General features: G+C 40.6%; 1 protein-coding gene across 3 annotated transcripts; it reads left to right on the top strand.

Moving 5' to 3' along the window:
* Nucleotides 1–1,104: 1,104 nt before the first annotated feature.
* On the top strand, nucleotides 1,105–9,701 carry LOC117827541 (serine/arginine-rich splicing factor 11-like). Of its 3 annotated transcripts, none has more exons than XM_034704142.1 (13): nucleotides 1,118–1,452; nucleotides 3,092–3,225; nucleotides 6,201–6,320; nucleotides 6,591–6,700; nucleotides 7,087–7,176; nucleotides 7,267–7,313; nucleotides 7,409–7,542; nucleotides 7,666–7,747; nucleotides 7,886–7,999; nucleotides 8,195–8,287; nucleotides 8,439–8,510; nucleotides 8,601–8,778; nucleotides 8,926–9,701. In XM_034704142.1, exons 4-13 carry the CDS (start codon nucleotides 6,617–6,619, stop codon nucleotides 9,130–9,132), a joined length of 1,101 nt encoding a protein of 366 aa, XP_034560033.1. In that variant the 5' UTR covers nucleotides 1,118–1,452; nucleotides 3,092–3,225; nucleotides 6,201–6,320; nucleotides 6,591–6,616; the 3' UTR covers nucleotides 9,133–9,701. The 3 variants fall into 3 exon arrangements, with proteins under 3 accessions (XP_034560015.1, XP_034560033.1, XP_034560024.1); XM_034704133.1 differs by having other exon boundaries at nucleotides 1,134–1,452; nucleotides 3,488–6,320; XM_034704124.1 differs by lacking the exon at nucleotides 6,201–6,320 and having other exon boundaries at nucleotides 1,105–1,452.
* The last annotated feature ends 2,906 nt before the right edge of the window (nucleotides 9,702–12,607 follow it).

Below are 12,607 nucleotides of genomic sequence, written 5' to 3'. Positions count from 1 at the left end.
CCATTTTCAGTCTGCCCTATCCAGCCGTGCTGCCTTCAAGGGGAGTGGGAAAAACTTAACGTTACTCCAAATTTAGTTAAAATGTCACTTTGAATTACTAACATCATGGAGGAAACATTATTCAAATATAAATATTCTTCTTAAACAGTGGTGGACAAAGTACACATCTTCATTACTTAAGTCAATTTATAGATCCTCCTGGTCCAACATTACTCCAATACAAGTGAAAGTTCTTCTGTCAAATTATTACTTGAGTTAAAGTACCGGAGTACTTGCTTTTAAAAACAAGTATTCAGAGTACTTTCAAAAAAATGTCTCAAAACATGTTTTCATAAAGCATGAGTGCAGTCAAGAATGCATGAGTGTACATTCTGCTGTATGCATTCCTGACACGTACAAGAAGATATGGCCATATCATCCCGGTTCTCAAAACACTTCCCTAACTCCCTGTTCAATACAGAATCACTTTCAAAATCCTATTATTAGTCCATAAAGCACTCAATGGTTCAGCTCCCTGGTAGATCTCTGACTTGCTCACAGTGCATAACCCAACCAGGATCATTAGGTCAGCAGATGGAACTCTTTTAAATGTACCCAGAGTCAAATCAAAGTCCGGTGAAGGAGCCTTTAGTTACTGTGGTCCATCTTTTTGGAACAAACTGCCTGTAGACCTCAGGTCCGTAAATACTGTCCACTTTTAAAAAAAGACTCAAAACAAATTTACTTTCTCAAGCGTATGAATGATATGATGACTGATGTGACTGGATGCATGTGCAGCAACAATTGCTGTGTCTGATGTATGTTTGGTGTATCTATTGTTTTTCAGTTTTTATTTACTCTATTCGGAAAACAGTTTTTATTCTTTTCATTCTCCATGTAAAGCACATTGAACACATGTGTAATGAAATGTGCTTTATAAATATAATTGCTATTGCTATTCCAACAAAGAGCATTGACACGTAAATGTTCAAACCAAAAAAAAAGAGTACATCATTACAGCTCCTTAATCAACCAAATCTGACAAAATTGTCATTCTTTCATCTCAAGCCAAAGACAGTGATATCCCCCCCTAAGCAGGGCAAGGGTTCAGAGTGCGACGTTCCCGACTGTACATGAAGGCATCATCTCTGCCTCGCGACATCTCGATAGCGGCATTGTTGCTCTCTGCTCGCGGTCGTCGTTTGTCCGTCCGCCCGCAGCAACTCTGAACCAACACACGATCGGAAAGATGCTGAGTTTAGTTTCCGCTTGATTCCGTTTTCATCTTGTATGTTCAACACTCAGTATTTCTGTCCTTAGTTCAGGCACGTCGCTAGCGTAAAGCTAAAAAATGAATTCCAGCACGCACGTCATCCAGGTGACTAATGTCTCCCCGAGCACCACGTCCGAGCAGATGAGGACTCTGTTTGGATTCCTCGGAAACATAGAAGAGCTCAAGCTGTTTCCACCCGAGTAAGTATGGAGAACTTAAACTTTGTGAAACGTTTTGTTACATGGCTCAAGCTGGGCTCCTCTTGAGGCCTGTGGAGTAGGCCTCGCCAGCAGCATGCTAACTGCTAACATTTGTCCGCGCCAAGTCAACGCAGGAGCAGTCACTCCCCTCGACGTTACACATAAAGGATCTATTATTTTATTCTGTTCAGTGTGATTCGTGTGACTGATTCAACGAAGATTCTAGTTTTGGTTACCGGGATGTAATTACATTAAATACAATCGACCTATTGGTAACACGAGTAACACGATTATACGCTGGATTGATTGAGTCAGATGATACGCCAACAAGACACTGTAAAATATCCTATCACATACATCTCAACATTTCATTGATAAAAAGTGAAGCTATCAATGTTAAAACTAGTTATCATTTCTGGTACCATTTAAATATTTAACAACCATTTGCCTCCCTGTTTTTATATAACTGTAAATTGAATCAGTAACTGCATCCTCTGCTCATTGTGATGATGTCTAGCATTACCTGTCTCTTTGTTTTTATTTAACCCTCCTGTTATATTGGGGGTCAAATTGACCCTTTTAACAGTCTATTTTAGGCAATATATGCCTTCCAAACCAGCTAAATGCAGCAGAAAAATACGGGCAGCATGTGACAGAAGAGGTGTCGTGTTAATTTATCAACATCACTATATACAACAAAAAATCTGTCACGTAAAATAAACTAAAATCTGTCATGTAAAACTATTGCATTCATATTTAGGGCTTTCCAATGTACATACAAAAATTAACATTAATTTTAATGAAAAACGAGTGAGTTATCCTCATTAAACCATGATGTGTGAGAATTAAAGAACACCAATGGACTAATTCTTGATTTAAATGGTTAGTAAGTGAGTTAAAAAAATTAGATTTAAATACACTATCTGGATTTTTTTGGAGTTCTGACACTTTTGGATAATTGAATATGCCCCAGGTCAAATTGACCCAGGAACATTATTGCTGTTCCAGAGAAACAAACACAACAGGAGGGTTAAACAGTCTATCTTGTATCCTATAAAGTATACAGTCTGCAGCCTTAGATTTGATACTCACAGCATGCACTGAATGTTTTTTGAATTCTGTCCATGTCTGATTTAGCAATGAGGTCCTGTTGGCTAACCCCTGGGTTCTCTACATTACATTTGGGACGTAATGTTTTTTTCTTAGAGTATTTTTAGTATGGAGTACAGTAGGAAATAATTGTTCTTTGTGCTGTATTTTCCTCTACTGATTTACATCTGGCTTCTGGGCAGGTAGGACATGTCAAAGACCCGCAATAACATAATAATCATGAAGTAATAATAATTCACTCACAGCAGGCAACATTTAGTTTCAGCTCTGTAATCAAAATGATCATTGATTCTCAGCCGACTGTCAATGTGAGTTCTGTAACCATGCAATGTTAACAAAGTTTCTTAGATCATTTGTTAGTGAAAAGCAAAGTATTAGAGATCATAGACTGGACTAGATTGTACATCCCATAGTCCTTTTCACTCAGTTGTCCCTGGTGACAAAGACAAATCTCTTGAGTATTCTGAAGAAGGCATGTTGGGTCTCCTTGTTTGTATTCTTTGCACAACATATCTGTATTTTTTTCCAGTGACTCTCCCTTGCCTGTGACTTCACGTGTCTGTTTTGTAAAGTTCCTTGAGTCTGAGTCGGTTGGAGTTTCCCAACACCTGACGAACACCGTCTTCGTGGACAGAGCCTTGATCGTGGTCCCTTTTGCTGAAGGTGGGTGTCTGTGTTATCCCTTGGCGCTCACATGGCTATCTCCAAACATACATCACATTGTCTAGGTTACTTTTTTTTATAAATATGCAAACAGTATGTGAGCCATTGTGAGTGTTTTTTTCTTCTGACCAAGCAAAATTAGCTAAGCTTTTCAGTGCTTGGCAGTTCTAGGCATTTAAAAGGGAAAATGTACATTTGTGTCCATGTCTTACAATCTAGCTGTAAATCTCTCTCTCTGTTATTTGTGTTGTGGTTTTCATAGTGGACAAGTCATTTGCAGAGAGCCCCTTCCTTGCTGGCTGAAAGTGGTCCTCTGCTGCCATCAGGAGATTAGAAAAAATTATGGCACCTGGCTTGCAAGCCCCCCTTCTCTTGTTCTGCAGTAAAATATTAACTCTTCATTTGTTTTCTCTCTGTTCAAGGCATTGGTTTTTTTTGTTTTTTTAGAAACTAGCCACACAACTCTTAAGCCAAATGAGGTGGTTTAGGAGAGAGCGTGCAGGGCTCTCTCAATTCCTCACATGTTTAAAGGATTTCATAAATTTATGAAGTACAATGTTTGTTGATTAGTAGCCACGCACCGAATGAGGGATGCCCCGAGCAGATGTGCTCAAACCGCTTCACGGCCTGGGTCTGGCGACGCTGGGCTACCAAGGCCTAGCAGTTTTTTTTAAACAGTTGGTGTCCTCTTAAAATTAAGCCACTTCTGATCCTCTGTTTATATTTTCGGACTCTGGGCATGCCCGTTGCAAAGTGAGTTGTGCCTGGGAAATTTAACGTTAATGACTCGTAGTGTTAACACTAAAGCCCCGTTTCCACCAAGCGGTTCAGTCCGGTTCGTCTCGGTATGGCACGCATTTTGTGGCGTTGCCATTGACTAAAACCGGGACAGGTTCCCAAATTACTGAGATGAACCGTCCCACTTTTTGGTACCTTTCTGATGGGGTGCCAGACATACCAATCTGACCCCAGAAGGTGGAGCTAGAAACACTGCAGTCCGTTGATTGGTTGAAAGAATTGTCACTTCCTGTGCGGCAGTGGTAATAAAGAATAACACATAACCCCGCCATGCTTAAATCTCCAGTGGACTTCGCAAGATAACTTTTTTTGTTGGAAAATGGCGCCAAGAAACAGCGTTCCATGGTCGACCGAGGAGGTGCAGACTTTCCTCACATTTTTCGTTGCATTTATTAGCAGGGTACACTGTGTCGGGCTGCCATGACATCACGCTGTTACGTAGCTGATCAGCATCCAGCTTACATGCCGCCCACCAAGTAGGGCACAGTTGGCTGTGGAAACGCAAACCGGATCAGGCGTTACCGACCTGTACCAAACTGTATTGATCCATACCAGACCGCTTGGTGGAAACGAGCCATAACAACATGCAAGAGAGACAACACTTAAGATCTCTTCACCTTTATCAACATATCAGTATTTTAAACTTGTACTCTTTATTTTGCATTGCATACACACGGTTAATTCTTCTCCACAACAGATCCACACTGACATTCTTTTTGACTTTGGTATTTTGTGCATCAGTGTAGGACTCAATTAAAGACCCTGCGCTTACACACTGGTGTTTTCGGTTAGTGGCTGATTAAACTTATTTCGTCTCACATAGGGCGAGGCTGCAGTGGGAGTTTGCTTATGTCACTACACTCCAGGTTTAGGTTGCCTCACCCTTAACAGGTGCTACAGATCACAGCGGCAGACTTCTGTGTTAGTTAGAGAAAGTAATCTGAGTTTAGAGGTTTAATCAGCCAAATACATGAAAACACTTGCATGGTTGTACTGTGGCTAATTCGGGTCTGGCTTTGTGACTTTAGACAGAGCTGTTCACTGCAAATACAAAGGTTTTTGGATTTAATGTTAGTATGGAGTGTGCTTTGCTGAAGTGCGAAATATAAATACAGGATCAGGGCTTAGATCGGGAGAAACCTGTTCGGGACATCCCTACACCAAGCACAGAGCATGCAAGATAGATGAACTAATCAGCTGTGCATGCTAGAGTAGATGTGAAGGTGTGTGCCATCATCTACAGTTTCACTAAGCAGATGTGGTGGAAGCTAATTAGCATATCATTTGGTCATTAATCATGATTAGCACAAACTGCCTTTGGCATTGACTGCTTCATGTGCCAGAGCCTTGTCTTATTTACACTGTGCGTCTTTATTTCCAAATTGTCACTAACACACAACAGATACAGTAGTTTTAAGCCTCTGCTTGCTGTTGCAGTAAAAATGTTTTTTGATTGACCCTCTCCACACATGACTCTGAAAGAGTTGAGTGACTCTCACGTTTAACAGTGGTGTTTCTTTTGTTGTTGTGTTTTACAGTTCTTTTTCCTGGTTCAGCCAGCCCTATATACCAGGCCCTGCTGAAAATGCCACCAACAGTTTTGTCTTCTGCAGCCTTATCCTGTTTCTCAAGTGTCCTTTCTGTTGTGTGTGTGTGTGTGTGCGCGCATGTGTGTGTGTCTCTCTCCCCCTCTCTCTCTCTCTCCCCCCTTTTTTTTTAAAAAAAAAAATGTCATATGTGAGATTACAGAATTAGCCTGTTTTCAGATTGCACACCCATGGATGATCATCTCCATATGATTTTCCCTTTGATTATACTGTTTGGTTTTTCTTCAGCTTTGGGCACATTGGTCATGACGTTATCACAAATGTTGCTTGCTGTAGCCTTTAACTGTTAAGTTCAGTTTATCTTTGACATTGTTTAGTGATAAACTGTTGGGTAAACCTAGCAATGCAGTAGTTTCTAGCAGTGTGGTTGCAAAGTAAGTAATTTTATTGTGGTGGGATTGTGCAGAGTAAACACCAACAAAAGCCCAGAAAAGGTAATATGACCAGACCTTTTCTGTTGTTAAGTTTTTTTGTATTGGTAATGGTAAGTGATGTTGAAATGTACCCATGTGTCTACACCCAAATCATGAACTTGTTTTCTGTATCTCAATGTTTTTGTGTGCTTTATAGCGAAGCAGCCGGCGCGAGTCGCTTGTTCATAAAACATCTAATGAAAGTTGAGAGCACATCCCATGGGACAACTGGCTGTGCTTGCTTACGTTTGGTTCATGACTTAAAAAACAAGTACAGGTGATAAAATCTTGGCAGTGTTGAACACAGTGTGTATTGTGACTTTTAAACTCATAGATGCTAATCCTACAATCAATCATGCTTTCACAAAAAAAAAAAAAAAAGTTAGGGATCAAGATTTACAGACAAGACAAACAGTGGATTTTGATTATTTTTACTTTTTTTTCACTACAGAGTAGTTAGACTGAGGTGGCTTGTCTGCAAGTCTTGTCTGAGTGTTTATTGATGCCTGCTAAGAGCACATACTGAAATGTTGCTGTCTTTCTCCAGGAGTCATTCCTGATGAATCTAAAGCTATGTCCCTGCTGGCTCCAGCCAATGCCGTGGCAGGAATGATGCCTGGGGGAGGCCTTCTTCCAACTCCCAATCCTCTGGCAACAGTGAGTTTTATACTTTCACCGTGTTCTTCTTCGGAGTTAACATTGTGTTCATTAAGAAATGTATTAACACATCCAGGGTGCATGGACCACAATGTGGCAGTGATGTAGCTAAACATTTTTCCTTCATCGCTGAAGCTTTAAAATCTTAAAGGAGGCAAAAGCTTAATATAAGATTGAAGATAAATGGCCCTTTTCCACCGGCCCGTCTTAGCCCTACTCTACTCGACTTGACTCGGCTCTACACGGTTTGTGTAAGAGGGCCAAAAGTGAATACACTACTGATTAAGATAAAATGCTAGGTCGCATTACCTGCATGTTAAAAAGTTGTGCAGTTTTGCTAGATTGTCTCTGCCAAAGTTCTCAGTTGTCTTTGTCCATGACTTCAGATGGGAGGGACACCTTTTGGAGGTCTCGGGGCTCCCAACATGGAGCAAATGGCTGCCATGGGAATGCCAGGACCAAACATGAACCCCCAGGTAAGGACTTCGTTATTCATATTCATGCATTCAGGTCGTTATAAATGAAGTGTGCCAATAATTAGAACATCTTCCTTGTGTTTTTTTAAGGCTCTTTCTGCAGACTTCCTGAAGCTCATGCAGTCCATGGACCCAAAGTAAGAAACTCTACACACACTCATTCAAGTCATGCAATCCAGTGAGCCTAAAGTGTGTGTTTGAGACATCTCTAAATAATTTATTGCACTTGCAGATTGAATCCATTAGCGGCCGGACTGAACCTGAATCCAGGGATGAAGACTGACGCCTCTAACAAGGAGATCGAAGAAGCCATGAAGAGAGTCAGAGAGGCTCAGTCCCTTATTTCTGCAGCCATTGAACCAGGAAGTGAGTATTCCTAAGACTCAATATTTTACAGTATGGCTATGAAATAGTTTTTTCTTCTGTTATGTTTTTCCTAGAGTATGTTCTATGTAAAAGATATCTAACCCAACATAATTGTTTTTACAGATAAGAAAGATGACAAGCGTAAGCATTCCCGCTCGCGTTCAAGGTCGCGGCGCAGGCGGTCCAGATCTCGCTCAAGACACAGGTGAATTAACGTGCATGACAGTTTCTGTTTGTGGACTATAAAACGGATGTGAACAGAGAATGATGGGCTGTGGTGTCTACCTAGCAAGGTTGTTATGTTATGTTAGGTTTTGACTGTGCTATTCTGTGCTGTTGGCAGACGTTCAAGGAGCAGGTCTCGACGGAGGTCCCACTCAAGGAGTAGAAGGAGGTCCAAGAGTCCACGGAGGAGGAGGTCCCACTCCAGGGAAAGAGGCCGCCGCAGTAGATCAAGGTCAGTAACTCTGTCATTGTCTTGGGAGCTAAAATAGCTGCCTTTTTGAAAAGTCATTGCTGACCTATGTTGGCTCCTTCTAAAACTTTAGAATATAGTTGGAGGGGATTTGTAGGGTAATGCCGAGTTTCCCCTATGTCCTGCTCTGTGCTGTTAACTAATGCTGTTTGTTAATCTTGCTTCTGTCTTCATCAGGGAAAGGAGAAAGGAGGAAAAGTCGTCTAAGAAAAGGTCTAAGACGCCTCCGAAGAGCTACAGCAGTGCCAGGAGGTCTCGAAGCATTAGTCGGTGAGTGGGTCTGAGCTCTGTGTGTGATCATGTACAGTCACTAAAGGGCAACTTTATTTCAATTAATGAGATTCCCAGTCCACAGACGGTCATATTGACAGGAGTAATGATAGTTTTCATTCTTATTCCTGATTACTAATTTGTGTTCCAGGAGGCACAGGCGAAGCCGCACTGCATCCCGGTCCCCCAAGAGGAAGTTGTCCAGGTCTCCATCACCTAGGCGGTGAGTTGCTGCAATCGTTTTATGTACATGCAACTGTTTCAGTTTCATTTAGTGTACAGCAAGAATATCGAACATTTGTCATGTTTACAGGCACAAGAAGGAGAAAAAGAAGGACAAGGAGCGTGAAAAGGAGCGCGATAGAGACAGGAGGGAGGACAGGGACCGGAGCAGAGATGAAAGAGAACGCTCCGCCAGTAAGAAGAAGAGGAGCAAAGACAAGGAACGAGATCGAGACCGCAAATCAGATAGTGAGAAAGGAGACGTTAAGGTATGTACACAATTTCCAGTTTCAATAATTTATATCCAATAGCACATCTGCAGATTATTGATTTGCTGAATTGTACTCACATTGAGGACAAATAACATTTCTTTGCCAATTCCTTTTTTTTAACGCCCACCCAAACTGTCTTCATAGGTGACACGAGATTATGATGAAGAGGAGCAAGGTTATGACAGTGAAAAAGAAGTAGAAGAGGATGATGACGAGAGGAAAAGTGACTCCGACTCTGCCTCATCCCCGAAAGTTCAAGAAGAGGTGGAGAGATCTGAGGGCCAAATCCCTAAAAAGTCCAAGTTGAATGGAGACGATCACCACCAGGAAGACATGGAAATGAGCGACTAAGAACCAGACCGTGTTATCTTCTCACTGTACCCTTTTGTATTTTTAATATAGGCCACTACATGTCTGTGCCTGATCACTCAAAGTTAAAACGATTTGTTGTCTTAACTGTAGAAGCATTTGGGAGGGGTATAGAAGGAAAAAAAGTCAACTTTTGTAAAATAAATACTGTCTAAAATATGAAGAAACAAGACATGATTTTAAATTGTCATTGCTGTACTTTTATAGGATCTTGTTTTTCTTTTTTTTGCCTTTGTATTCAAACATGTTCCACCTGACAGTAGAATTCATAAAAATGTTGCTGTAAATATTTTACTAGTCAGGATTGAGTCCTTTCCTCCTTCAGACTGTTAGTCACTCGCCACCCAGCACTGACTTCTCCTCTTTTTATTTTTTGGTATGCCTGGTATTTTTGCTTTAACTGTAACACACCCAGTCATGTTTAAGCAGACTCTCAATTTACACCCCTATGTAAGTGTACAATGTAGATTGAAATGTGTTGTTGCAGTGAAATATTTTGTCTGCATTCAGTTTTTCGAAAGGAAACAAATAAAATTTGATCGAAATGTTTACTTGGTCTATCATTTGAGCAATTTTCTTCAACATTTTTACGAGTTCCTGTAACTGTCTGGATTCCACACTGACAACTGCAAAGGACTAATTCATACACCACACAATGCCCCCAATGAAATCGCTGGTTCTTGCTTTTACATTTTGAGGACTTTTAAACTTGTATTTGTGTTAAAATGACTGCAAGTGAGGTTGAAAGGTTTTGGTTACTGTTGGAAATAGCTTGTTTTGATTTGTTAAGCTAACATTAAATGCTGGAATGTGAGTGATCGTATCCATATTAAATTAATCCTTAATAGTTCAACACTAAGGCATCTTTGTTGGAAAAACCATGCAGTACAAAGTCTTTTAGATATATGCTTTTTTTATTTTACAACATTTTATATGAAAATAGTGTCGTAGACTTGTACAAATTTCTTTTACCCAGCACGTAGAAGATTAAATCTGGCATATAGCTAAATGGCCCATTTCTTTTAAATAAGTGATTGAGGCAAGTTAAATGTGCAGTTGGTAGATATGGGGTAGAAAACTATACTTTTTTTGGTCTGGGTTTGGAAAAGAAGTCATACCCATCAGTGCTCATCAACAATTGAAGTAATTTGAGATTATGGCGAAATCTCTGTTTTTAAGTGCCTTTCTATCAAGCTATGTTATTATTCCCCTTGTTCCTGTTATTACGGACCAATCAGAGCTACTCTCCGACCCTCTGTCCTTGGTCGAGTGGCGGCCCCCCTACATTGTTCTGATTGGCTGGGAAGCCGGCACTACTTCCTCAGAACATGCACAAGAAGTAGTGGAAATCTGGTGGGGTGGGGTAGTGTTGATATTCAAAATCTCTCTCTGAACTGATGTTTATATCACGACCACCAACAGCAGCTTTAAAGTAAAAAGAGCATAAAGTAAATGCTTGCTAGTGAGGACAAGTTAGCTGCGATTGGCTGTAATATGATGTGAAAAATTAACTATATTTTGTCACTCTCGTAATGAATATGGACATTATGAGACCGTTTAAGTCCCTACATCTATGTACTAAGTTATCATTTAAAGCTATAGGAGTACTTAGCAAGTTAGCCTAACATGTGGGCAGAAAGAGCCGATGAACCTGCTCCTATTGTGCAGGGGTTCCCAAGGGGTTAGAGATGTGTCATGATCAAAAGCAGCGGCTCTGAGAGCTGATGCTTTATAGTGAATCAGAAGAGCTGGCTCGCATCGAGAGAGCCGGCTCCCAGTTTTGTTCCTTTCGCTGCTTATTATTCAGTGCTCAGCCCCAGCTCTGCAAAAGTTCAGCAGAACTTTGTTTTGATTGGTCAGCATGGCGGCCATGCGGCCAATCACATGAGGATACAGGATACAGGTGATAGAGGGGAGGCTGAGTATCGTGGCTACATCTGTTCCTTCCAAGAGAGTCTTCTCGAAGGCAGGACAAATACTGACTGAGAGGAGAAATCGGATCAGCACATTCAAGCTGAGGCATCTGATTTTTCTCAATGACAACCTGCAATGAGGACATAAATAATGTTTGCATGAGCTTGGTTCTGGTTCTTTTTGCTTGAGTTTGGTTCTGGTTCTGTTTTCTCGACCTGGTTCTGGTTCTGTTCGCTTGAGTTTGGTTCTGGTTCTGTTTGAATGAGTTTGGTTCTGGTTCTGTTTATTTAAGTTGGTTCTGGTTCTGTTTACTTGAGTTTTGTTCTGGTTCTGCTTGCTTGAGTTGGTTCTGGTTCTGTTTGCTTGAGTTTGGTTCTGGTTCTGTTTGCTTGACTCTGTTCTGTTTCTGTTTGCTTGAGTTTGGTTCTGGTTCTGTTTGCTTGAGTTTAATTCTGGTTCTGTTTGCTTGAGTTGGTTCTGGTTCTGTTTGCTTGAGTTTGGTTCTGGTTCTGTTTGCTTGACTCTGTTCTGTTTATGTTTGCTTGAGTTTGGTTCTGGTTCTGTTTGCTTGAATTTGGTTTTGGTTCTGTTTGCTTGACTTGGTTCTGTTTCTGTTTGCTTGACATGGTTCTGGTTCTGTTCGCTTGAGTTTGGTTCTGGTTCTGTTTGCTTGAGTTTGGTTCTGTTTGCTTGACTTGGTTGTGGTTCTGTTCGCTTGAGTTTGGTTCTGGTTCATAACCATAATCGTAACCATAATCTTAACCCTAATCATAACACTAACCCTAATCATAACACTAACCTAATCATAACCCTAACCCTAATCACAACCCTAGACCTTATCATAACCCTAATCCTTATCATAACCCTAACACTAACCCTAATCATAACCCTAATCCTCATCATAACCCCCACCACTAACCCTAACCCTAATTAACCCTAACTCTAACCCTAATCCTAACCCTAATCAACCCTAACTATAACCCTAACCCTAATCATAATACTAACCCTAATCCTAATCCTAACCTTAATCATAAACCTAACCCTAACCCTAATCATATCCCTAACCCTCATTACAACCCTAACCCTAATCATAACTCTAACCCTAACCTTAAAAATAATTTAAGGTTAGGGTTAGGGTTATGATAATAAGAATTATTTTTTATAAGTTATCTAAAAATAGTACATTTTACCCATTATAGTAAAAAACGACAAAAATAGTAGCTAAGCTTGAAATAAAACCTTGAAAATAGAAAATGTAATGAGTTTTCTGCCTTTCTTTTTGCCAGATGACTCCTAAGTTTAGGGTTAGATAACAGTGAATTATCAAAAGTATCAGTAGCAGTAGGTTAATTCATAACGGCACAGGAAACACAGCCACATGCTCATATAGGCAGGGTCATTTTCTGCAGACCAGCTAAATGAAGACACATTAAATCACTTTGAGTGACAGTGGGGGTCGGGAGTCTTTGGCACCAATATTTTGCTATAGTGTTTGGCTTCTGCAGCCTCAAATACACACCTGGATATTTACCAATGTTACTCT

The sequence above is a fragment of the Notolabrus celidotus genome, chromosome 2 (genome assembly GCF_009762535.1).
Source record: "Notolabrus celidotus isolate fNotCel1 chromosome 2, fNotCel1.pri, whole genome shotgun sequence".
Lineage (NCBI taxonomy): Eukaryota > Metazoa > Chordata > Actinopteri > Labriformes > Labridae > Notolabrus > Notolabrus celidotus.
The sequence above is the reverse complement of the archived record's forward strand: the minus strand, read 5'-3'. Positions and strand labels throughout refer to the sequence as shown.